Source organism: Pseudozyma hubeiensis, assembly GCF_000403515.1.
Source record: "Pseudozyma hubeiensis SY62 DNA, scaffold: PHS47, whole genome shotgun sequence".
NCBI lineage: Eukaryota > Fungi > Basidiomycota > Ustilaginomycetes > Ustilaginales > Ustilaginaceae > Pseudozyma > Pseudozyma hubeiensis.
The window spans coordinates 312,591-337,364 of NW_012133829.1; the positions used below are offsets into that span (position 1 = coordinate 312,591).

The window sequence follows — 24,774 nt, forward strand, 5'->3', positions numbered from 1 at the left end:
TTGTGTCACGAGTCATTGGACGATCAAAGGTGGTGATTTGACTAACAGGCAGCAGCAATAGAGGTGAGTGGCGCCGATAATGCCAATGGTGCTGACTGGGTACGAGTGAGTATTCAGAGTGCAGGGGTAGTTGCGGTGAGTCGAAGCGTACGAGATTCTAAAGACGCTTGAAGTCAGTAGAGGTGGATAGTCTGACGAGGTTGTCAAAGGGTCTTCTGAAAGTGAATGGAATGGATCCATGATCCGAGCTTCTTTGGCGAATTTTGCAGAGTGTTACGTCGAGAGGGTCTCTCCTTGTCTTGGATTTTTTCACTCAAGGGTCACGAGAACAGCTGCGACCTTAGACGGAGGCCGCGGCTCAATGTCACACGAAGCAGGTCTGAGCCTGCAGTTTGTACCGCAGGATGAGGTCATGCCGTCTCTGGGGCTCACACGACAAGCTCGCTGGCCCTCTTTCCCACGATGCGATGGATGACCGATGACAGTCAGCAGGTTCAGAGGCAGAACAGCGATCCGTGTCAAGACTGCGAGCTATGGTACACCTTCTCGTCTGCCTGGTAGTATCGCGGCCAGATGGATGAGACGGCCATGGCTGCCGAGATCCACACGACAGCACGGTACAGTAGTCGGCTCGCTCTGTCCCGGCCAAAGGAGGGAAGCCAACGTTCCTCTCAAATTTGGGGGTTTGGCCGAAAGCGTGGCTACGACAGGGACACGTTTTTGCAGCCCGCTCAAATTTGGACCTTTTCGGATGTGTCGGAGGGCCCGAACTGCATACTGTTGTACTCTGCAAGTCACACTCGAACTCGAAAGCCGAGTGGGGCTCTGCGCCGCTGTGTGACTTTAAAAAGAGCTTAGATTCCAGAATACGGTGGTCGGCTCACTTTTGCGGCAGAGGTGCAGCAGCTCTAGGTAACTCAGTCCTTCACCTCGACCGTCCATCGTTCCGTCGTGGCCAGTCCTGCTTCCTCCTTCAACCACCATCTGCCCCGCCCTTTTCGTAGGAGGTTCCGACGCGATCCACCGTACTTGCTTCGCTCGACCTTTTGGACTGAGCCTGGGTTTGGAGTAGACGACGCAGCTCGCTCCGCCTCCGACAAGCTTACATCGGCACCACTCCATCATGTCAACCCCAAATGGTAACGGCAAGGCAAGGGCCATCCCCTCGCCTCGTCTCGCCACCGCCGACACCTCAGCTTCCACTCCCATCCGATCGCCTTCGCGTACATTCAACGAGGGCCTTGGTCACGCCTCTCCCTCGCTGCCCAACATTCCGCCACGCGTAGGCTCGCCATCGGGAGAGCCTCTCAACCTCTACTCCACATCGCAGCAGCAGCGTCACGATTCTTCCAACTTTCCTAGATCATTCTCCATCGACCCGCCTTCGCGTGACAGCGCTTCCCTCGCTCCCCCCAACGCTGACTCCGCCCTCTCGACACCCAGCAACATCGACAACCTCGACTCTTTCCCCTTCTCGGACGAGCGCAAGGCACGCATCATCGAGAGACACCTTGCCCGACCTGACGCCAACCGCGACTCGATCTCTGCCGCTTCTATCCCATCCACCGAGCACACCGACGAGGACGACGAAAACGACGACAGCCGAGACGCGCACGGCTCGTCGACCCCCAATCCTGCTGCCACGTTGGGTGCAGACGGCCCCAGCGGATCGCCCTCCGAGATCGTGCTCGAGGATGTAGATCAGAGCTACATTGGCCCTCATCAGATGCAAGGCGGTGCCATCACCGACGACGTCTATCGTTGGGCCCACAAGAATCGCAGAGTTTCGGCAAGACGTACCCGTAGTGAGAGCCTCCACATGCCTCGCACCGCCACCATCGACCCCGAGCTCGATGTTCAGGGTATCAAGGAGCCAGGTGGATTCCGTCGATTCTTCGTCATCAACCAGGCTCAAGAGCAGGGTCGCCCACCTCCGAGAGCGCTCCGCAGCTTCATTGATTTCCTCAGCTTGTACGGTCACTTTGCCGGAGAATTCTTGGAGGAGGATGACGAGGACGACGACGACGACGACGACTATGAAGAGAACGATGATGAGCGCGCTATTCCTGGAACCAGCCGAGCTGCCGGCAATGGCGACACTGAAGATTCGGGCCTTCTTCGTAGACGCAGAGGACTGCAGAGAAACGATACTCAGGCACGTATGCGCAAGGCCAGCAAGGAGCGTCGCCGCGGTGAGGCAACGGTGCTCGATGCTGTCATGATGCTGCTCAAGTCGTTTGTCGGCACGGGTGTGCTCTTCCTCGGCAAGGCCTTCTTCAACGGAGGTCTGCTCTTTTCCACCTTAACGCTGTGCGCGGTCGCCATCATCTCGCTCGTCTCGTTCCTGCTGCTGGTCAAGACCAACCTCAACTGTCCTGGCTCGTTCGGTGACATGGGTGGCATCCTCTACGGTGAGCGAATGCGTCTTGCCATCCTGGCTTCGATTGTCCTTTCCCAGCTCGGCTTTGTTGCTGCCTACACGGTGTTTGTGGCGCAAAACATGCAAGCTTTCGTCCTCGCCGTGACGCACTGCAAGACGCTGGTGCCCGTCTGGATGCTCATCCTCGGCCAGATGGCTGTCTTCTTGCCCCTCTCGCTCATTCGAAGGATCGCCAAGCTGTCGACGACTGCGCTCATCGCCGATGTGTTCATTCTGTTCGGTATCGTTTACCTGTTCTATTACGAGATCGGCAAGGTGGTCACGGATGGCCTGGCCGACGTTGTCATGTTCAACAGCAAGGACTTCCCGTTGTTCATCGGTACCGCAGTGTTTACCTTTGAAGGCATTGGCCTGATTATCCCTATCACCGAGTCGATGAAGGAGCCCGAGAAGTTCCCTCGCGCACTCACGGGTGTCATGGCAGGTGTCATGGTGCTCTTCGCTTCCGCCGGTGCGCTTTCGTACATGGCGTTCGGATCCAAGATCCAGACGGTGGTCATCACCAACCTTCCGCAAACGTCACGATTCGTTCAGGCAATGCAGTTCCTCTACAGCATCGCCATCCTTCTCTCGACGCCCTTGCAACTCTTCCCTGCGCTTGCGGTGCTCGAAAAGGGGATCTTCACCAAGAGCGGCAAGTACAACTGGAAGGTCAAGACCGAAAAGAATCTGTTCCGATTCTTGGTGGTGGCGGTGAGCTGTTTGGCGGCTTGGGCAGGAGCCAACGATCTGGACAAGTTCGTCTCATTGATCGGATCGGTGGCTTGCGTGCCGCTGTGTTTCATCTACCCTCCGCTGTTGCATTTGAAGGCGAACGCGACTAGGCCTGCGACCAAGGCTTTGAACTACGCCATGCTGGCGTTTGGAGTGGTGTGCGTGGTGTTTGCGGGAAGTCAGACGGTCAAGGCCATGTTGGAGAGTGGTCAGCCGAGTGGACCGCCGAAGTGTTCGCCGAAGTAGAGGGGGTTGGGGTAGAAGTGATTCAAGTTTGTAAGGGTTAAGGCGGAGGAGTGGTGCGAAAAGAACTTTCAATAGATGTGGGTCTCAAAGTGTGCGTTGGTCTTGTGCACATTCTTTCGCAGTTGTGCCACACAGCCTGTGAATGTCGATTAGAGCGAAGTTTTCAGATTACGAATTGATTCTTCTAGACATGATTCACCTAACAGCGGGCACTCTATCTAAAGCTTAGCCAAGACGTGGTCGGCGCCGCTGACCTCGACCGCGCCCGGGTTGGGTTCAGCGGCAAAGTCGACGACCTTGAGATCGTCTACGATGAGGGCGTAGCGACCGGTGCGTTGGCCGAAGCCCATGGCGCTGAGGTCGGCGGTGGCGTCGATGGACTTGGAGAATTCGAGGTTGAGGTCGGTGGCGAAGATGACCTTGTCCTCGGCTTTGTTCTGCACGCCCCAGGCGGACATGACGAAGGGATCGTTCTGGGCGAGGACGATGACGGAGTCGACGCCTTTGGATTTGAAGGAGTCGTGTTTGGCGATGTAGGGAGGGATGTGGTTGACGTGGCAGGTGGCTGTGCGAGTTAGCAGAAGATGAGAAGGAAAGAGGAGATTAGTCATGTGAGATTTTTAGGGGAGAAGATGGAGAGGTGCTAGAAGGACTTACGAGTGTAGGCACCGGGGACAGCGACAATGACAACCTTCTTGCCCTTGAAAGCTTCGTGCGTCTGAACCTTGGTAGGTGCACCACAAGCAGTGCCGTCGGCGAGCTCGGGTGCGTAAGGCACATACATGAAGGTAGTGTTGGGAATCTGGTCGCCCTTGGAGATAGCCTGACGCATCATCGAAGTTGCAAACGTTCGTGCGGCCATCATCCCAGAGATTGCAAAGGGGATTCGAGGTGCAGGAGGCGCAATGATGGAGGACGATCGACCGAAGATCAAACGAGTGGCCAAAGACGACGAAGATGAGGGTGAGGATGAGGATGAGGCAAAGGAGCAAGACGCAGCGGAGGTGGTGAGTCGCCTAATCGCGGGTGTGGAATGGAAAGCGCCGGCTCGCAAAGCGGGAAGCGTCGGAGCGATCAGTTGCTTGCTTACCATTTTTGCGATGTGCGTTCGTAAGGTTTGATATGGGGTAAAGGTAGTGGGGTGAGAGAGGTAGGGAGATGTAGATGATCGACGCCTGGCTTTTATGCCTCAGCTATCTGCCTTTAGGCTTATGCAGAGGCGGCAGGGAGCAGCAGGTGAGATGCCGCCGTTTGCCGAATGTGGTCCAAATTCTTGTGTCCGTGCGCTGATCCCCACCGAACTGCCATAAATTGTGTGGCTAGGTGCCAGGAAAAACAGAGCTTCTCGGCTGTTCGATGTCTCCATGTTTCGGCTTCTCCACGGCTTCGATCCGCCGAATGCGCTGTGTGGTAGAATGTTGAAGTTGTCTGCCATCGGGAATCGGTCGAAGTTTTTTAGACATCGGTCGATAAAGCCTGGCAGACCAACACTTTAGCGAGAACGCGCGCAGGCGGCTGCGAAACGCGTCTGAGCTGCACTCTGACTTTTGTCCAACCCTGATCCTCGCCCTTCGCTTGCAATCCCATCCCATCCGGCTCAGTCTGGGCTCCGTCGTGATGGCGCCTCTAGCAAAGCGACCGCGAACATCGGACGACTACGATCATGCTTCGGCAGTAATCGCAGGTGGAGGTGGGGCGTACTACGACAATGTTCCCGGTACATCCATGACCCGCCCCTCTGCGTCAGCACAAGCCTCCGCGAGCACCTCTGCTATGGCAGCACCTGGCATATCGTATCCATCTCACCTCTCCGCATACCCCGCTACGGCACTGAATGGTATCAACGGCTCTTCCGCCCTACCAGCGACGAGTCCGCGCCTCTCTTCGGCCAGGCCCACAGCAGCAACAGCCATCCCCAGCTCGGACAACGAAGAGATGGCGCCACCCAGAAGCTCGTCCACCACGACCGCCACCCGCGCCCGCGGTCGAGGTCGCGGTCGAGGCAGAGGTCGAGGTCGTGGAGCGATCGCATCCACCTCAGCCGTCGTACACAAAGTCGACCACGAACGTGACCCCACCGACGACACACCGCCCAATCCGCTCACATTCCAATGTCGGTCCTGCTTTCGACTTCTCGCCGACTCGCTGGCCTTTGTTGCGACCGATACGGAGCTCGGCTACGTGATCCTCTCGGACGTATCCGAGATTGTCAAACAGGACGCTTCGTACGAGACATCCACCGAACCGGGCAAGGACATTGGGTCGACATTCGCACGTCTCCGATGCGCCGGGTGCAACGCTACGGTGGGAAGGAACTACCGTACTACTCCGAAGGATTTGGACGACTTGAGGGATTGCTTTTCGCTCGAAGTGGATGCCATCTATACGTATCAGCTGGGTTCGAACTACACAAGGCAGATTGAGGAGGATGACGAGGCCGGTGGAGATAAGTCTGAAAGAAGATCCAGACCGACGAATGCAGTGGTGGAAGAAGACACAAAGACGTTGGTTAACAAGATGGAGAGGACTCGAGCTTTGACCATCGAACTCAGCGATCGGCTCATCAAAGCAGAGGAAGAGATCAGGCGGTACAGTGCGCTCGTCGATCAGCTCGTGAGCAAGCAAGATCCAGCGCCGGAGGCAGCACCAGCACACCAATCAACAAGCGCAGATCCAACCGCAACTTCCCCACTCGACTCAACAGAGCAGCTTCAACCCGCAACCACTACTCAGCAGCAACATCCTCCCACAGAACCATCGACACCGAACCCAGAAGACCCCCCAGCCGCATCAGAGCCGATCAAACCCGATTCCGTCTCATCACAGTCTTCGTCACTGCGCAAAGCGGGCGAGGTGGTTAAATCGAAGCCTGGACTACCGCTGAGCACGTCTACGCGAAGTACGAGGAGAAGCGGCTTGAGTCCTGCTCGGTTCTTTTAAAGCGTGTACTTGTATCAACTCATTCACCTCTTGAAACATCTCTCAGACATAGTGTCAGTCCTGTTCCTGGACGCTACAAGACCAGACGCCAACGTGTGTGGAGCAAGACTCTGCATTGCTAATCTATCTTCGCAGCTTAGCCCCGCTTTACGCCTTTGTGAGCGAAACCCTACGCAACGCGCGACAGATACCCATCGTACAGCTCCTTGACGAACTCCGGGTTGGTGTGAACCAAGCTGAGCAGTTCCGTGACGAATTCGCGTCTCGACAGCGGTTGGTTGTCGTCGCCCAGACCGATGCGGTCGCGGATGCCCTGTTCGATCAGCTCGGACATCTTGGGTGCAGTCTTGCATTCGGACGAGGTTTGTTCGGTCGAAGCTTGTGTTGAGGTGGGGTTGACGGGTGGAGTGGATGGTTGCGGGGTGTTGGTCGCGCCCAGTAGAGCTAGGAGGTTTTGAGAGTGGTTGGGTTGGGTTGACTGAGCAGCTGCTGGAGTGGTTTCAGCGGTGGTTGTGGTTGAAGAAGGTGCGGGGACGGCGTCGAGCGAAGCCTTTTGGAAGAGCGAGTCGAGCAAGGACGCACCGTTCGACTTTGGCTCCTTCGAGACCGCTTCTTGCGCCGGATTTGATGGTTCCTCTGCGACTTGAGCGCCGCTCTGCGATGGTGCGGCAGGTGCGCCAAACAGATCATCCAGATTGATCTGTCGACCCACCTCGCTATCTGTTGATGCATCATTCGCCGGCACCGGAGTTGCCCTCGCGCTTGTCGCCTCATCATTGCTCCTGTCGACTGCCTGCTTGGCGCCCCTCTTTGGCCTGCCATTCGCCTTCGCTTTGCCAGCTTTCCCCTCCGAGTCCTTCCCACTCTTCTGCCCTGTCGCTGTCGCAGCCACCCCCGCCGTCTGCTTACCCTCCACCGCAGCAGGTGCACCTGTCGCCACACTCTCCAAATTTTCAGCCAAATTGACGTCCTCCTCACTCGGCCTCTCCATCATGTTCTGCAACTTCAGCATTTTGTCTCCCACCGCCATCCTTTGATTCGCTTCGAACACCCAGATCCCGTACACCTCGTTGCTCGTCTCGGGTCGGTAAATGATGAATTCCGGCGTGATCTCCAGATCGTCTTCGGGAGTTACATCTGCCGAGAAGTTCTCGACGCCATTTCGGTTCATCAGGAAGAATCCGTTGTATGGTGGTAGGCGACGTCGGAAGAGGAAGAGCGGTCCTTCAACACCCGTCTTTGTCCATTCGCCATCGTTGTAGTTGTAAAGCACGACGAAGGAGGCAGTTTCGAGAATGGTGACGATAGATGGATCGTGACGACGCAGCACTTTGAGGTTGAATGCCGTACGGGCTGAAGGTGCGGACGACATGGCGACGTGGTAAGCTGGGGGCTTCGCAGGAAGTCGCCAGTCCGTACGATCAAGGAAGTTAGGATCTGGCTGGTAGGGACTGATGCAAAAGGCGGTGGTGATATCTGAGCTGCCGATACTCTTTGACGGGCCTCGGTTGCCTAGCTTAGGTGATGCGTGTGCGAGCGCGGGGATGAGGAGTTGACGGTGATGGTGAAAGAAGTTTAACGCAATTCTGTTTTGGCTCGTGCGACTTGTTCTGCTTGGCAATTGCGAAAATCGGCCGTTTCCCGAGTGTGGAGAAACTGGCAATTCGCCGCGACTGCTCACTTCAGCTTGCTCAAGCAATTCTCTCCCTGCCACAAGCACCATCCGACATGCTCAACATGCTATCTGCACACACGGGCATCAGGGTTGGGAGTCGTCGCGAAAGGGCCAATATGAACTAGATTAAGACGGACCAGGACGATACTATCACTCAAACACGAATTACAATGTTGATTATTGACTATCTTTAAGCAGTTTCTTCCGAGAAAGAGGCACGACCAAGACGTAGCTTGTCCACGCACCGTTCATCTACAAGTCGAGCTTCATATCGCCCAGATCCGAAAAGCTCGACGTCTGATGAGCGTCATCTCCCGACACCAACTGCATCGGAGACTGAGCCTCGCATGGCTGCAACTCAGGCCAGCTTCCCTCCTGCACCTGAGCGCGACCGCCGCGGCCCATCTTGTGGCGCGGACGTCCTCGCCAGTGCTCGTCGTGTGCATCGTGCGCGCGCGAGTTCTGGCTTCGTCCACGACGGCTCAGCTCCTTGTCTTCCTCGCCGCTCTGGTGCTCTTCTTCTTCGATCGGATCTACCGACGATCGACGCGGCAGTCCCGTGCGCTGGTCGAATCCTTCCAGCCACGCAGCAAGGGCAGGTGCACTTCCCATGGCATCGTGCGAGCTCGAGCTCGTGTGTGGGATGGACAAACCGCTCTGGTGCATCGACATTGATTGCTGATGCTGCGGCTGCGAGACGGTGGATTGCTGGTCCATCGGCATGCCCAAGCTGAGCAGGTTCATTGTGCTAAAGTCCTGCGGAGGCTGTTGATGCATCTGCTGACTATGCTGTGAATGTTGTTGACCGAGGAGGTGGGATGTTTGCTGCTGCTGCTGCTGCGTGTGGCCGCCAAACATGCCGGAGCCGTCACCGGTGCCGTTGTCAGCTTGGTTGAAAAAGGCGTGCATCACGCCCAAGCCTTGCTGCGGATCCGTCGTCGGAGGTGCCTGCATGCCTGACGCAGCCAACGCTTGGTGCGATCGGGCAAGCTCTGCCTCGAGGAAGCTGATACGGCCCATCTGCATGTCGAGGAACTGCTGCAGGTGCCGAATGTACTCGACACTCTTGCGCAAGATGATGCCCTTGTTCGGCTTGGCCTGTGCTGCTGCTAGCGCTGCACTGTTTGCATCGACAGGTGCAAGCGCTGCGGCGTACGCCTCGGTCGAGGATTTCGGAAGCTTGGTCGGGCCGTCGGCGCTGTCTTGCATCGTATCGCCTTTGGCTGCCGCTGCCGCCGCTGCTGCAAGTGCAGCTTTGGCAGCGAGAGCAGGCGCAAAGGCTCCACTGTTGCCTCCCTGCGTCGACGTGGCAATGGCGTCGAGCAGCATGGCCTCGGGGAGCAACGTCGCCAGCTCGGTGATCTTCTCGTTGATGTTGTCTCTCCTGCGACGCTCCACGGCGTTGTGAGACTCGCGACGCTTGCGACGCTTCTCGGCGAGTCTCTTTGCCTCTGCCTCGCTCTTGCCACCAGCTGCACCTCCGAGCTGCTCATCGTCGTCGTCACCGTCGTCATCCTCATCCTCGTCACCCTGCTGCGGCTCTTCGGAGCTGACGTTTTTGAGTTCGGTCCTGGCAGCCTCCGTCTTGATCTCTTTCGCTAGCTTCTCGCGCGAAGCTTGTGAAGCCACCTTGCTGGACCGTCGCGGCTTTGTAGCTGGCTTGGCCTCGCTGACCTCCGAGGTTTCACTGGATCGCCCAGACGCTTCCGCACTCACGTGAGCTTGAGGAGCGAATGGCTGGTGAGCCGAATCATCAGCCGACGTCAATGTCGAGTGGCTCCGTGGCTGCGTGTATGGAGGGAACAGGAACGGATTGAAAGGCTGCTTCGAGCTACTGTCTTCTTCCAGCCTATTCGTGTGATTGTGCATACCTGCAGAAATCGGCGGTGTCTGCAGATTGAGATGCGCCATGCTTGTGTGGAAGTTGAGCGGCGTCGGCAACGACGACGACGCAGAAGCTGTACCGGGGTGCTCGTGCGTACTCCAAGATGATGGGTTGTTGAAGTTGAAATGCAAGTTGCCACCGTTGTTCGCATCTGGAGTGCCAAACAGGCTCCACCTCTGTGTCTGAGGCTGAAAACTGGACGAGAGCCCCATGCCTGAGCCAACGGCAGCCATCGTTGAAGCCGAGCGAGTGGGTGCTGGCGGATGCGGGGTGGAGCTGTTTTGAAGACCATTGGCAAGGGCAGCCGGCCCTACAGTCGCCCTTCGGTTGACACGAGCTCTCGAGGATGGCGCCTTGCCGACACCGCTCCTTTCGAGGGAGGGAGAGCGATCAGCAGTTCGACGATCCGAGGCGACCGGTGCAGCACGGGTGCGACTACGACTCAGACTGCGCGCAGTCTTGGACCGATGCGTCGAGGATGCGTTGCTGGTAGATCGGTGATGGCGAGTGCCAGTTCCTTTGGGAAGACTACCACCTGTGGTGGCCATCGAGCTTGGGGAGATCACGCTTGTCGCGACGGTCGAGGTGGTCTCTCCGTTGGACCCGTCAGGAGAATCGCCATCGTCCATGGACGAGGCGTCCTTGCTCAGACGACTCACCTCAGGGCGAACGGAGCCAAAGGTGCGTGCCTGCAGTCCGAACATGTCGGTCGAACCTGTATGAGGGATGTTGACGTACGTTTCACCGAAGCCTCTGTCAGTGGCAATTTCGTGGTCTGCGTTGCCATCGAAGCCTGATTGCAGGTGCTCCCGGCCTGTGGTATCAGCGCCGTTGGACGAGGTGTTGGTGGTAGCTGGAGAGAATTGGCTCCAAAGGTCATCGTTAAGAAGGATGTCCGTGTCGATGAAGCTGCTAGGAAGACCGTTAGTGCCAAAGGGGCCGAAGAAATTGTTGGCGTGTGTGGCAGTTGATGACTGCACTGTTTGCGAGCTCATCGCGGAAGCGACGCTCGCATTCGGACCGGCGCCGGTAGCAGAGTGTCCTCCCATAGCGCCGGGCTCAAATCCTTGCTGACGCTTCTTGGGCATCATGATGTCGATGATCTGTGGCCCCGCCACGTCGATCGTGGCAGACATCGAATTGGACGGCAACCCTGCCGGTGTGTGCGAGCTTGAGCCTACAGGCGATTCGTGAAGCGGTCGAGGCGATAGCCGGCTATTGTTGACCGACGAATGGACGACGTTATTGGCTATGTTCGAGGTGGACTTTTACTGCGCTTGAGAAGCGTCTCTTGGATGGGAGAGTTGAAGATGAGATTCTACCGGTCCTATCAACACCGAGGAAACGGCAGAGTGGCGGCCGAAGGAAGGCAGCGAGATCAGGCAGTGAGGATATTTGTAGATTCAAGGTGCTTCGATGATCGAGGAGATTCGGGTCTGCGCCAAGTCCTTGGTGGGTCTAAATGCTCGGTGTTGAAGCGAACAAGCCGGCGAATGAAGGCGGCCGGTCTTTTTGATGAAGTCGAGTCGAACTGAAACGGAGGAGCAGAAAGGCACGAGCAACCGTTGCGACCGCGATGAGAACAGTCACAATGACGAAATGATGGACCTTGGTTACTCGAAAGGCGACAGAGAGCGCCAAATGGGATGGAGGCAGTGCTGGCAATCGACAATGGATGGTCGGGCAACAAGGAGCGGCGCGCACGACGGCAGATGTAGATGGAGGAGCGGATGCAAAGGATTACCGGAGTGTGTACGGGTGGCGGACGGATGCAATATCCCGACGAGGCCTCTCGGTGCGCAGCTGAGGTCGTGTACAGTGTACAGAGTGTTGGACAATACAAAGAGAGGAACGCGGAAGGACGCGCTTGTGGACTGCAGTAGGGCCAAACGAAGCGAGACGCGGAAGAGGACGAGCGGGCTGCCGATACCGGAGGACGAGGGGAAAACGCTGCGCCTAGACCGTGTGCGGTGAAGGGGAATGACTGTCTCTACAAATGTCGACAAAAGCAAAGGGCCAAGGGGAGAGTCATAGGAGCAAGTTCTGAGCAAGAACCTGGCCGAACACAAAAATGCGGGGAAGCGGCAATGGACGAGTGTGGGGGATTTTCGGTTTTCGAACCCGGATCTCGACCTTCTCCTTTTTCGCCCCATTCTTGAGGTACAGTGTAGCGTACTGCTCGGTATCCGAGTACCCCCACACTCTGCGCGCGGCTGCCTAGTTTTGCAGTCTGAATACAGCACCGCTGTGTCTGCAACTTGATCTTTTTGGGGTTCCAAAGCAGCTGCTCACTGACACTGGTAAAAAGAACACAAAGCGTCGGCGCAACCGAGGCAAGGAATGCGCCCGAATACGGTGCATTCCCCTTGTTTCTCTGTCTTCCGGACAGCTTACCGAGCCTCTATCGGCTACTTCGCGCCAGCTCCTTTCCCCACAATCGGATGATCAGAGCATAGGATCGCAGGGCAAAAGTTGTTGTTTGCAGTCTAAGAGGCATTTCGCCATTTCATGAAGGGTTAGAGCGGACCGGCATCACCGTAGTGGGTATGCAGGGTCGACCCCAAACTTCTCACTTGTTGAACGTGGCGCGACACTCCACCGACAGCCCGGCATGGGCGACCGCAAGTCGATGCAGTCAGTGAAATGAATGCACGATTGACAAAGAGTGTCTGACCGAGCCGTCCCTCTCCTGTTCCTCCTTGATTGAGTTGGGACTCCATTCGAGCCCGCAGTCCCCGCCACCGGGAGCTCGATTGTAGTTAATGAACTGACACTGGGTGCTCGGGCGGGAACCAAGGTTTGAGTAAGAGCTTCTCCGGGTGCAACACAAGCGCAATGTATGCGGTGCTCGAATCTATGCATGTACGCAAGTCTAAGGAACTGGATTTCGCTATCACTCGAATCTCGAGGCTTTCGCCATACCGCTCGGTCTGAGGTGACGAACGACGAGGCTGCCAAACGGAAGATCAAATGCGAGTCACAGGATAGAGAAGATGGTAGTGCGAGGCGACCCTTGCCCTTCTGGCGAATTGTGCGTAGGATTAGGCTTTTGTCCTCAACCAGTCCTGAGGTAAGACACAGACGAGGATGCTGCGGCTTGTCTGGTCTATCCATTGACTTTCGTTGGCGCTCAGAGTCTCACCTTCCGAGGAGGTATCATCATCAGACTTGAACGATTGCTCGTCAGCCTTCTGATTGGCCGACGTAGTAAGCGAACAAGGCTGGAGCGACTTGGCGCAGCCTCTGCCGATCTTTTGCATCGGATACTCCGGCATCATATTTCAGAATGAGTTCAGTCCGTCTACGAGACAGCCTGGACGGATTCGTGTGACTCTACGCTCGTCTGAACGCTCGGAAGTCTCCGCCCTGCCAATCACACAGCGCCAAGCGTCCGGTGCATTCTGACACTTGAGTCATTTCTTCCCGATGATCTTCCCCATGCTTTCTCGCTTAGGCAATGCGAGACTAATTGCAGCAGGCGGTCATAAATCACAACGCTGTCAACGTTCCCTCTTGGTCAGTTTCGCTAGACCTGTTGAGCGTGCAGAGAAGGACCGAGGACGCCTTGGCAAACGCCGTCGACCCTCGCAGAGAGACAGTTGCTTCCCACGGTCCACAATTGGACGACATTCAGCTTGTCGGATCCTTCCGATGAGCTGGGAAGTCCTAAGAAGTGTAGATTCGGCTTCTGACGCTGCACGTAACTGATCGATTGCTGACTCACAGGCTCGGATCGTCCATAAAGACTTGTTCGCTTAATCAATGCAGTACGAGAACACAGCAAGTAGACGGGCTGTCGATCTGGCTCATCTCAGAGGAGTCGCTTCGCGTTTCCGACCCTGCTTCTCACCACCATTCCGAATCGTCTTCTCGATTCTCTGGTACCTGAGCATATTCCATTAAGCACTTGACCATGAGCGAAAGCCGGTTCTTTGTTCCATCCGATTCTAGCAACCTTCGAGGTAGTTCGGAGCCCTCGCTGTCCTCATGCCCCAAAGCCGGACCAAAACACCAGCGCTCCAACTCGGCCCCGGCTCGAACAGCTTGGCTGGCGGAGGAACCCGCCCGGCGAGAATCGAAAGCGGGGCTTCAAACAGACTTGTATAAGCTTCATCGTCACCAGAGCGTCCAAGATGTGCACTCGGGGCTGTCAAAGTCACCAGCTCGATCTGGACCGCGCTTGCCATCATCGGTCGTAAGCGAAAGTCGCGCATCAGTTGAAGGGCCAGCTCCCATATCTGCGGAGTCTGCTGCCCCCAGATTTAAACGTGCGATAGAGAAAGCAGAGGAGCGCAGCTCCACAAATGAATCCGAAAGAGGCGCACCGTCTGCCAATGATACTGCAGGGCCGGTCGAAAAATCGTCCGAGCAACCAGCTCATGTTGACGAGGAGGGTGCGCATTCGAAACGTGTCGAGTCTGACATCGCGCAGTGGACGACCCAACGGCACAATAACGTCATTCAACGCAGCCTAGAGAACTCTGATAAACTTCCTCAGGCATCATCGTCGCCGTCCAGAGCAGCTGCTGGTGGCGAAGAGGAAGCTCGAGGCGTCCAACCCATACCAGATGATCAGTCTCGATATAATCTATTGAGTTGTTAACATTTGGCGCTTTGCACATTCCACGAAAATAGCCGACGCGTCTCTAGCTGGCGCGCCGCGTTGAGTAGGGTCGGTGTTGGATTCTAGATGCAGCTCCGCGATTTTGGGACACGATGGAATTTGAGCACTTGCTTGCGAACGTCTGCCACTCTCTTAGCCGTCATCACGAACTCACATCCTTTCCCAGGCCCGACATCGAATCGCCTTCTCAGACAACGTGCAGTGCACCTTTGACGCAGTCGAAGCCGAAAGCTCAGCTACGGCTTTCCGCGCATAGGTCAAGATGGCGAGCGAGAACGACTACTATTCGGACGATCTGGAGGGCGACGAAGGCTTTCTCACGGACGTCAGCGAGGACGAGTACGGCAATGATCGTGGCGAGACGGGGCACGACGAAGAGGATGCTCCGGACAAAGAGGAGATCCGAGATGCCGCGAGGGATCTCTGCATGCAAATCGGCCAGTACGACTATGGAGATGACGCCGACGAGCAGGACGACGGAGACAAAGTATACACACGGTGGAGGCATGGTCCACGCGCACTTGGCGCTCTGCGATCGCTTCGCAAGCTCTGGAAATTGGACGACGACGATCCGACCAGGAAGGTGGCGCGTGCCTTTGCCGACAACGAGGTGCTTGAGAACTTCATCGTACCTGCTCTGCTCGAGAGCGCCGGTCAGGGAAAGGAGGGCGATGCCATCGCATTGGCGTGCACCGATCTGCTGACCGCGATGACATGGCCTTTCGACGGCGTCGCTGAGCTGCGCGAGCAGGAGAAGCAAGGCTACGACTCGGACGAGCTGCGCGAAATAACCCACCTGGACAAGCACCTGATCAACTACAAATCCGTCATTCTGCGCAGTCAATCGCTCGACAAGCAGCACGATGTGCTCGGAGTGGTCATGCGCTATCTCTTGCTTCCCAATCTCGCAACAAAGCAACACCAGAGATCGAGTCTGGTCACTGGCATCATCGGCATGTGTCTGCATTTGTTCCGCAACCTGCTTGCCATCCGCGACCCAGTCACGACAAGTCTCAGCAGCGTTGCCCAATTGTCGAACGCACACCTGCAGAGCAAGCTCGTATTGTCCATGCAGAAACATCACATCCTCGACACGCTGCTTATGCTGGCCAGCAGCGCAGAGACTCCCACTTTCAACGCGTGGAACGCAATCGCGTCCGAATGCATCTTTCACATTTTCGTCGGAACAAAGGTCAAGGAGATCGCCGAGCTCGCGCCTTCCAGCCTCCCTTCAAGATCTGCAGCACCTGCGTCGGCGAGCGGCAGAGGTGCTGATGCCGAACCTTCCACATCAAGAACAGCGGCAAGGTCAGCCTCTGCGCTAGCTGAGAGCCTGGCGACCGAGGCCAAGATGAAGCGGGCATCCGCCTCCGGCAAGATCCCGACCCGACACTCTCGCTTCGGCACAACGATCAACTTTGTCGGGCCTGATGGCGAGCGTCGCGTGGCACGAAACCAGTCTGCGCTGGTCAAGTCGACGGCGCAGCTTGCAGAGGAGGCGATGAGCAAAGGGAGACGAAGAGCTCAGAGGCGCAAGGATGCACAGGAGAGGGGCGCACCGAAGCTCAAGTCAAACTGGACGGCAGACGCGGCCATCGTTCTGCAGGAGTGGGCCGACACATTTGTACAGTCTGGGTTTGAGCCTTTGGCCAAGTCGATCCTAAAGGACATTCGGTCGGAACGGGACAAGCTGGGAGACTTGGACGTGGCCCGCATTCGCATCATGCAACTTGGTGCATTCTTCCTCGAATACTTCCTCTCGCGTCGCGCAACTGCTGCGAATCGTCGTCAGCCTGCGAAGACCGCGTCACTCGTCCAATCAGCGCCGACGCAAGGGACGCTCGACCTGCTCGAGCCCGAGCAGCAGCCAGAATCGGCTGACGCGAGCGAAAAGCAGCCCGAGGAGGCAGAGGAGGAGTGGCCATTCGAGTTGGTCAGCCAGTGGCTCGAGCCTTGGGCGTTCCGCATGGTGCTCGTACGTACGATCCAGGCGCAAGAGTCGAAAGCGTGGCTCGAATTCGTCGCCTCAGTTCAGCTGTGGATCGTTCTGCTTCGACTCGTCGACGAGCTCGCCGTCAGCAAGAAGGAAAGCGAGAGGGACGTCGCCGAGGGTCTTCAAGCCGAATTTTACTATATGGGCGAGACCTTGGACGCATGCCACGCCATCGTGCGTTCGTACACCACGCAGAGTTTCGCCTTCCTCGACACGATCATCACGTTTGCCCACGTCATGCCCAAGATGCTCGAGCGCTACGCATCGAACCGCGACCACATGTACGTCCAAGCGAAGAAGCAGGTGCGTCGATCACGACAAGACGGCAATCTCGACGCCGACGAAGACGAAGCGAGGCAGATCAAGGAGCATCTTCAGGAGACCCGGTCCGAACGGGAGTTCCGCTTCGCGGACTTCCAGCGCAAGCTCGCCACCAAGCAGCTCGCCAAAGCCTGCATCGACTACCTCGCACGCTGGCAGGACTTCGGCGATATGGAAGAGCAGCTCACCAAGCTGGTCACGGTCATGCATCGGATCACGATCAAGGCCAACGACTACCGACAGTTCTTCCTCGCCGGTCACCGCGCAGCGCTTCGCAAGGTGATCAGCGGCGACGCCATCAGGATCCTCGAAGCGCGTGCACCTGCTTCCGCACCCAACCTCAAGAAGCTGATGGACTACATCCTGCGCAAGTTCAGCAAATTGAGTCCCGATGAGCAGTCGATCTACGACACGGGTAAGAGGCCACCTCGACAACCTAAGCCTCCTAAGGTGCCTGCTGAGATCGCCGTTCGACCGGGTATGACGCCAGAAGAGGAGATCGGAGTGGCTGTAGGTCTGCTGTTGAAGAAGGAGAAGATGCAGGCGGTGCTGTGGGTCAAGTCGGCGTTGGAGATGGCGAGCGCGATGCGCGCCGAGCTCGTGTTGCATCATGAGGAGGAAGAGGCGCAGCGGTCGGTGGAAGGAGGGGGCGACAAGGCGATGCTGCTGGGCGAACTGGAGAGGCAGAACGAGTCACCGGTGGAACGGTTCCAACCTTACGAATTAGCGTACCGAGGCAACGACGACCTTCGCACTGATGCATCGCTGCTTCCCGAACTCAAGCTGCTCTGCCGTCTCGCAGGTCTTGAAGCGAACGATGACGAGCTGGTCAATTGGAGGTGGTCGGTACCCAAAGAGATCCTTCCCCATCACCTGGATGAGAAGATCGAGGCGATCGAACGTTTCATCCGCGAGCCACTGGATACGCACGGTCGAGAACTCAATGCGCTCGTCATGCGTATTCGCAAGCCACGAGTTGCCGGAGAGGGCGGGACAGACCGTGATGTGCTGAATCCGGCCGATCTCCCGGCTGGCTGGAACGGCGGGCAAAGCGATTCGGACGAAGATGGAGACTACTTTGACCGTGTACGTGCCAATCGAGGTCTGGTCGGCGGCGACGAAGCTGCCGCGGACGGTGGACTGCTTCGAAGCAGTGCGGGGAAGAAAAAGTCGAAGTCGACCTCCAAACGGTCCGGATCAAAGAAGCAAAAGAGACGCACCGAGCAAGACTTTATCAACGACAGTGACGACGAATTCGCCTTCGCCATGGGTGACATCGAGAACACGCAAGCACAGTCGCGGGCCGATGCTGAAGACAACTCCAGCGACGACGATAACGACCGGAGCGACGAGGACGAGATGGACGATAGAGACACTCCTGCGACGAGCTCGGTTGCTGACATGCAAGAGCAGCAGGACGGGAAAGTGTCGGCGCTCGAAGCGTTGCGAGCTGCAAAACGGAAGCACAGCAAGGTCAAGTCGACGAAAGAACCTCTTCAGGATGCGAGCCAGCGTACGAATCGGCAGGTGGACAGGAATCGACTGTTTTTGGCCGACAGCGATGAGGATGAAATGGACGAGCTGGAGTCGCCAACCAAGCAGACGGGTGATGCGGAGGCAGCTTCTCCGGGAGCCCGTGTCGGCACCTGGGATCTCATGCCGAGCAAGCGCAGTGCCACTTCGCTCTTTGTCGAGGATGAAGAAGACGATGACGACTTGCTGGGATCAGGATCGCCAGATGAGTCCGTAAGGGCGTCAGCGGTCATGGACAAGGTGTTAGCAAGCGGGGTGGCAAAGAGGCGCAGGATGGCAATCCTGGATGACGACGACGAAAACGATGATTGACGTGTTCAGTAGTCTTGTTGCATTTCAGTTAGTTGTATGAACCATGGCTTGCGACTGTGAGATGAGCTATGAACATGGAAGGCAGTGTGAGCCGTGAGAGTCTGCATTCGAAGGGCCGACCAGTCACGCTGCGTGGCGGGCACGTCCGGTTGTGCTGTGCCGGTTGGTCTGACTTGCGGGGCGGCAAAGCGGCTCAAAAAAAGGACGACGGACCGTGACACGCCAAAATCGGAAAGGGCGGCAACACAGGGCCTGAGAGCCTGGAATTTCACGACTGACCCGGCACAATCGATTTGGCGGTCGGACCAGCCTTCAAGATCTGCTTCTCTCCACACCATCACGACTTGGTAGAATTCTGCAGCCGTGTCAACCACTCTTACACAGCTACCGCAACACACCCTCGCATCTTCACCGTCGCATCTCGAGCGCAGAAGAGTCACACTGTGCTTACTGCCTCTCCTCGATCGCATCATTGCAGCCATACTCGATCTACCTCTTGCAGCGGGACGGCTCGCAGCCGTATTCCGTACATCGCTCCCTTCCTCAACCGCTACACGAGCTTTGTCGATCCGGCGTCCAACCTCCTGTACCTCCCAACCCATCCGATTCTTCTCACACTCACTTCCCACCATGGCTTCGTCCAGCGTCAACAGCAACAGCGCTATCCTGACCCACCTCTCGCACGCGCTGCTACGCATCTCGCGCATCCCACCACGAGTCATCGCCAGTCCACCCACGCAGCCACGTCGAGCGTCCGTAGCCATCCTGCTCCGCGTGCGACCCGCGCCGGAGGACGAAGCCTGGCTTGCGCAGAATCACGATCCTGAGGCACAGCAGATCAGCCCAGCCGCGGCAGGTGGAGATGCGGGCGCGAGCCACGAGATGGGCAGCTCGGGCGTGCACGTTTCGCAGGCATCGCTGGGTCAGACGGCGGGTGCAGCGGGGGTGTCGTCGCTAGCTTCGAGCGTTGCTTCGGCCGACCTGTCGTCGACGTTGGGCAGCTTCTTCGATCAGGCTTGGGTGAAGCGTGGAACACCAGAGATCCTGTACATCAAGCGTGCGGCGAGGATCGGCGACAACTGGTCTGCGCACGTAGCCTTCCCCGGCGGAAGAAAGGAGGAAGGCGACGAGAATGGACTGTACACGGCAATGCGCGAGACGTGGGAGGAAGTCGGCATCGATCTGGCTGAAAAGGAGTTCTCCTGCGTCGGTCAGCTGGACGACCGCGAGATCACCACGAGTCTGGGCAAGCGTCTGCTGATGGTGCTGTCGCCGTACGTGTTCGTGCAGACGTCGCCGTTCAGCCCGCTGCCGGATCTGCAGCCGAGCGAGGTGGCTTCCGCGCACTGGATCCCGCTCTCGTTGCTGTACACGCCCAAGCCCAAGTGGGGAACGACGTCGGTGGACATCAGCAGCAGGTTGGCGCCCAAGTCGCCGTTGGTGAGGTGGGTGTTGCGTGCGTTGGTGGGCAAGATGGATTTCAAGTGCATCTTGCTGCCGAACGATCCGGTGGCGGTGGCGGAGTACGACGAGAATGAGGAGGAAGGGCTGGCGGATTCGTCGATGGGAGGAGGCGAAAAGGCTGGATCTCACATTGCGCGTACGGAGGAAGGGAGTGTTCGACCAGAGCTGAGGTTGTGGGGCTTGACGCTCGGGATGACACTCGACCTGCTTTCGCACATGACGACGTTCAACAGCAGCTCGTCGTTCCGGTCGGGACCTACCTCACCTCCCACCTCGCCGTCTCGATCCTGGTCGGCACTACCCTCGGTACCGCCACTCCAAGATGCGGCATCGAGCACGCTACCCAGCGCCTCGGAGCTCGTCTCCTCCCCCGTGCCCTCGCTTAACCGTGTCATCGGTCGCATCCGGGACGAGTTCCACCTCAACCCTCCACCGGCATCGCACGCGCTAGCCCCGAGCCTCACCTCCGTCTTCCCGCGGTTCTCGTACCCGGACGTCAACTTTTGGATCTGGTTCTTCGGCTGGAGGTACCGGAACGTGGTGCGCGGGTGGGAGTCGAGCGTGGGGACGAGGATGGAGAGGAAGTTCAATTGGAGCGGGATGGCGCTCGGTGCGTTCTACAGTGCGGTGAGGAGGGCGTTGGTGGTGGCGGTGGTGTTGAGGGCGTTGGGGATGGTTTCGGCGGGTGGGATGGCGGCGTGGTTAGTAGGGAGGAAGGTGAACCGGTCGAGGAGAGGGTTGCCGGGGTTAGGGCTGGATGAGCTGCTGTCGTAGGGAGTGGAGCAGACGAGCTGTGATGAGGGGCGAATTGAGAATGATTGCAACGTCGTGACTGTCTGTGTAGCTATCGGTGTGAGTGTATTGCCAGTGTGATCCTCCTTGAAGAGGATACAGTGTAGGTGTCATGACTGCGAAAGGTTGCCTGTGGGCTGAGCCAGCCGGAAAAACGTTGAGATTTGTTGCGCTCAGTCGTCGAGAAGGATTGGACCCTGAATCCACTTTTTCCGTCCCTTCTTCTCGTTCGACATCTTTTGCTCCTCCACCATCTCGGCTCTCTCTCACACCAATCTCCCACGTTTGTGACTCGCCAATCATGACGGTCCTTCCGTCTAACCAGCAGCCATCACCGGCTGCTTCGACCTCTCAACCCGTCTCCACAAGCGACACGGACTTCCGCAAAGCACCCGCCGACGTCAAGCGCATCCCCGGCTCGGCTGCATCGATGAACGTCACCGAACGTACAAAGTCCCACACATCGGCGACACCTTCCGCCTCTCGTCCTCCTGCTGGTTCCTCTGCGCTATCACGGAAAACAGCCATTCAAGCGATGCAGCCGTTCCTGACCACCTCTACCACCTCGTCCTCTCCCATCCAACCGACGGATATCCAGCTGCTCACCAAATCCATCCTCTCGAACCAAGAACGACAGCAGATCATCCTGCACTATCAGGAACGACTCATCGACACCTGCCCCTCGCTTTCCGACCTCAAAGAATCGCTTCTGTACCTGAGTGCGTCGTCGTGGGGGCAGATTTTGGAGGAGAGAAAGTTGGCGGGGAAATGCTCCTACCCGCCATGCACGAACGACTCCCCCTCATCCGCAGCATCGGGATTAGGCAGACAGAGGGAAGGGAAATTTCGCATCAATCTGCGGACAAAACAGGTCAAGTCGAGGGAAGAGCTGGAGTTGGGCCAGGCGGGAAACACGTGGGATGAGCTGAGGGAGTTTTTCTGCAGCAAACAGTGTTGGGCGAGATCAGAGTGGATCTTGAGATGGGTGTTGGGGGAGAAGGAGTTGGGATTTGAGGATAAGGGAGGTGGGGATAAGGGGGTACTGGGTGGAAAGTGGCAGAAGTTGACGAGTCAGGGGGCAGGGGAGGAGGTGGAGTTGCTGGAGGATATTGAGAGGCAAGGTGGGGTTTGGTTTGACGATTCGCAAGAGAGGGGTGCGATCGATGATGTGCCGGAGGAGGAGGAGAGAAAGGAAGTGGTAGCGGTGGAGAGGAAGGATGTGGTCAGTGGGAAGTCCAACGTCAAGCAAGTATCAAATCTCTTGGGAGACTTGACCATCGTCGAACGCCCCAAAAGCAACAACGCAACAACAACCACTCCACCGATATCGACATCACACCCACCCAAATCCTCCACAACACCGTACGACGTAGACGTACCCAACAGTCTCGGCCACCGCTTCCACCCCACCACCTCCTCTTCCAATGCAGACATCGACCCCTCCTCACCCACCTCCCTCCTCCCCACCTCTTCGCAACGCGAACTCTCGCACATCCTACGCTACGCCTCGCTCGCCACTGGCTCACGACGCTCCCAACCCAACTCTTCGTCTGCACCCACAACCGCAACCCCTCACGACGCTGATCATCCGGATGACGACGCCGAAGAGGATGGTCCGACGATGGATGCTGCGCAGGCCAAGGAGCGGGAGCGCCTGCGAAGGCTGATGGACGTAGCGCTCGACGTGAGGCGCGACCAACGCGAATTGGGTCTGTTGGATTGATCGCGCGGGACCCTTCATCCCCCCCATCTTTACTTTTCATGCGCAATGCATCCGGTCTGAAAACATTTCACAGAGCACACACACACATTCAAGATCTGGCCCGACCGCGTGTGAGGGTCTGACAGCGTCCACCCCCCGACGTATTGACGCTCATCCCGCTCGTCTTTCTTCCCGAACTCATCGAACAATCGCACCAGACATGCGCAGGCGAGAAAAAGGGGGGGAAAGGGAAGTGTGACATTTCGGCGTGATGTGTGAGACAGAGGGAAGAAGCTTTTGAGACCGAGTGAACAAGCCAGGGAAGAAGAAACGGAAGCGTGAGAGAGTGAGTTGACAGGGCAAAGTTTTTGGAAGCCGAAAAGATCTAGGAAGAGAGAGTTTGGGGAAGACGAGGAGGACGGAACGGTGATTTGAGAGGATGAACAAGGTGATAGACCGTGGCGACCAGAGGCGGGGGCGAGACTGTCTGAGCTTATCGCTGCCAAAAGTGTTGAACCTTTGGTTTCCGTACAGTACCATCGCCAGGCTAGACTTCCCTCGTCTGCTGTCCGACCTTGGCGCTCGATCCATCATCGCTGACCTCCCCCTCTACCTCCTCCAACTTCCTCCCATCGTTCGGGTTTCCACTACCATGCAGACCCGCGAACCCAGCCGGCCTGTCCTCCGGCAACGCCCACCCGGCAACATCGAACTCCCTGTACTCGAACACGCTGAACTTCTCGCCCGTCCTCCTGCACCACACCCACATGACCGTTGCTCTAATTCCGAAGGTGACAAACGTCCAGCCGAGACTTCCGAGCGGTGCGGCGATGAAGGCACCCAGCACGCTGTAGTCGTCGATGTAGAGGCCGTTGGGAAGTCCGATGAGCGCAATTCCTTGAGCCGCGGAGCGGAAGAACACGGTGCCGAACAGGAATACGGTGAGGAAGCCTCCGACGGCTCCGCCAACAGCATCGAGTCCGTTGAGGAAGTACAGCTGGGGTACGAGACCGAGCAGGAACGCGGGGATACAGGCAATCGCCGCGAGATCCGCGATCAAGAACACCTCGAGAATATCAATGTTCTTGACCGCAAGGACGACGGACGGAACGTTGATGAGGACCAGGATGGCTCGACACCACCAGATGTTGAGTCGACCCAGGAAGACATCATTCTGGATGGTCGAGATCTGGGCCGACTGGAAAGTGTCGTACGCCGAGGAAGAGAGACAACCGCACAGGACAATGACGATCCCAGTGAGCCAGTTGGGGAGCGTGTTGAGGATGTAGAAGAAAGTCAACGATCCATCGTCCTCGGCCGTGGGACCGTTGAACAAGCCGGACCACCAAGCAAGCGGTCCCGCCATTCCGACCAGCATGCAGACCGCGAACAGCGGGATGGTGGCAAAGATGACCGAGAGGTACAGAGTCTTGTTGTTCTTCGAAGCAAAGGCACGTTGCCAGAAGCCCTGGTTGAACATCTGACTGAAGATGATTGCGGCGGGCAGGATGTACCACAGCTCACCGCCGAGTCGCTGTGGCCTGAGCAGGCCAGATGATTCGACGCGAGCGTGGTCGATGTCGAGATTGACGCCGACGGCGACCGAAGCGATGACAATGAAGATCAGGATGATGACGGCATTGACGTTGTCGGTGTACAGCGAAGCCTTGAATCCACCGTACGCAGTGTAGATGGTGGTGCTGAGGGCGACGATGAGAGCAGCGATGGTGGGGTTGACGCCACCAAGCGTGTTGACCGCAGAGCCGTAGGTGTTGAGCTCGACCAGCATGAAGCAGAACATGAATCCGACAAAGATCAAGCCGGAGAGGACACCGACAGGCCATCCGAATCTGCGGCGGATGTACTCGGCCAGAGTAAAACCGTCAGGGCAAATGCGGCGGATCAGAGGTCCGAGCCAGGCAAAGAACCAGAGGGGCACTACGGTGGCGAAGCAGTAGGCGACGAGGCCCAGAACACCGGCGTTCGGGATGACGGCAAGCTGAGGATAGCCGAAGAGAAGAGATGAGGACATGTCTGTCGAGGCACACAGGTTGAAGAGAAAAGGCAAGGCGTCGGGTGAGTAAGTAGAGTCAGTGGGACGATGGCGAGCGTCGCGCATGGTACGTCGTCGGA

The 24,774-nt window shown here is 57.5% G+C and overlaps 11 protein-coding genes across 11 annotated transcripts; 6 read left to right on the forward strand and 5 right to left on the reverse strand.

Annotated features, from left to right (window-relative positions):
* Positions 1-1,123: 1,123 nt before the first annotated feature.
* Positions 1,124-3,400, forward strand: PHSY_005113 (amino acid transporter; the record flags this gene model as incomplete). Its single annotated transcript, XM_012335724.1, has 1 exon — positions 1,124-3,400. One exon carries the CDS (start codon positions 1,124-1,126, stop codon positions 3,398-3,400), a length of 2,277 nt encoding a protein of 758 aa, XP_012191114.1.
* Positions 3,401-3,618: 218 nt separating this feature from the next.
* PHSY_005114 (peroxiredoxin) lies at positions 3,619-4,232 on the reverse strand (the record flags this gene model as incomplete). Its single annotated transcript, XM_012335725.1, has 2 exons — positions 3,619-3,965; positions 4,058-4,232. 2 exons carry the CDS (start codon positions 4,230-4,232, stop codon positions 3,619-3,621), a joined length of 522 nt encoding a protein of 173 aa, XP_012191115.1.
* Positions 4,233-4,305: 73 nt separating this feature from the next.
* On the forward strand, positions 4,306-4,710 carry PHSY_005115 (neutral alpha-glucosidase AB; the record flags this gene model as incomplete). Its single annotated transcript, XM_012335726.1, has 2 exons — positions 4,306-4,407; positions 4,594-4,710. The coding sequence occupies 2 exons, from the start codon at positions 4,306-4,308 to the stop codon at positions 4,708-4,710; spliced, it is 219 nt and encodes a 72-aa protein (XP_012191116.1).
* A 463-nt stretch (positions 4,711-5,173) lies between these two features.
* On the forward strand, positions 5,174-6,340 carry PHSY_005116 (kinetochore protein Mis18; the record flags this gene model as incomplete). Its single annotated transcript, XM_012335727.1, has 1 exon — positions 5,174-6,340. One exon carries the CDS (start codon positions 5,174-5,176, stop codon positions 6,338-6,340), a length of 1,167 nt encoding a protein of 388 aa, XP_012191117.1.
* A 169-nt stretch (positions 6,341-6,509) lies between these two features.
* On the reverse strand, positions 6,510-7,712 carry PHSY_005117 (hypothetical protein; the record flags this gene model as incomplete). Its single annotated transcript, XM_012335728.1, has 1 exon — positions 6,510-7,712. The coding sequence occupies one exon, from the start codon at positions 7,710-7,712 to the stop codon at positions 6,510-6,512; it is 1,203 nt and encodes a 400-aa protein (XP_012191118.1).
* Positions 7,713-8,267: 555 nt separating this feature from the next.
* PHSY_005118 (hypothetical protein) lies at positions 8,268-11,036 on the reverse strand (the record flags this gene model as incomplete). The annotated part of the gene is made up of 1 exon (XM_012335729.1): positions 8,268-11,036. One exon carries the CDS (start codon positions 11,034-11,036, stop codon positions 8,268-8,270), a length of 2,769 nt encoding a protein of 922 aa, XP_012191119.1.
* Positions 11,037-11,278: 242 nt separating this feature from the next.
* Positions 11,279-13,160, reverse strand: PHSY_005119 (translation elongation factor; the record flags this gene model as incomplete). The annotated part of the gene is made up of 3 exons (XM_012335730.1): positions 11,279-11,431; positions 12,823-12,965; positions 13,043-13,160. The coding sequence occupies 3 exons, from the start codon at positions 13,158-13,160 to the stop codon at positions 11,279-11,281; spliced, it is 414 nt and encodes a 137-aa protein (XP_012191120.1).
* A 653-nt stretch (positions 13,161-13,813) lies between these two features.
* Positions 13,814-14,503, forward strand: PHSY_005120 (nascent polypeptide-associated complex alpha subunit Egd2; the record flags this gene model as incomplete). Its single annotated transcript, XM_012335731.1, has 1 exon — positions 13,814-14,503. One exon carries the CDS (start codon positions 13,814-13,816, stop codon positions 14,501-14,503), a length of 690 nt encoding a protein of 229 aa, XP_012191121.1.
* Positions 14,504-14,786: 283 nt separating this feature from the next.
* Positions 14,787-18,683, forward strand: PHSY_005121 (replication fork protection complex subunit; the record flags this gene model as incomplete). The annotated part of the gene is made up of 1 exon (XM_012335732.1): positions 14,787-18,683. The coding sequence occupies one exon, from the start codon at positions 14,787-14,789 to the stop codon at positions 18,681-18,683; it is 3,897 nt and encodes a 1,298-aa protein (XP_012191122.1).
* A 630-nt stretch (positions 18,684-19,313) lies between these two features.
* On the forward strand, positions 19,314-22,662 carry PHSY_005122 (hypothetical protein; the record flags this gene model as incomplete). Its single annotated transcript, XM_012335733.1, has 2 exons — positions 19,314-20,774; positions 21,265-22,662. 2 exons carry the CDS (start codon positions 19,314-19,316, stop codon positions 22,660-22,662), a joined length of 2,859 nt encoding a protein of 952 aa, XP_012191123.1.
* Positions 22,663-23,188: 526 nt separating this feature from the next.
* Positions 23,189-24,760, reverse strand: PHSY_005123 (predicted urea transporter; the record flags this gene model as incomplete). Its single annotated transcript, XM_012335734.1, has 1 exon — positions 23,189-24,760. The coding sequence occupies one exon, from the start codon at positions 24,758-24,760 to the stop codon at positions 23,189-23,191; it is 1,572 nt and encodes a 523-aa protein (XP_012191124.1).
* Positions 24,761-24,774: the final 14 nt, after the last annotated feature.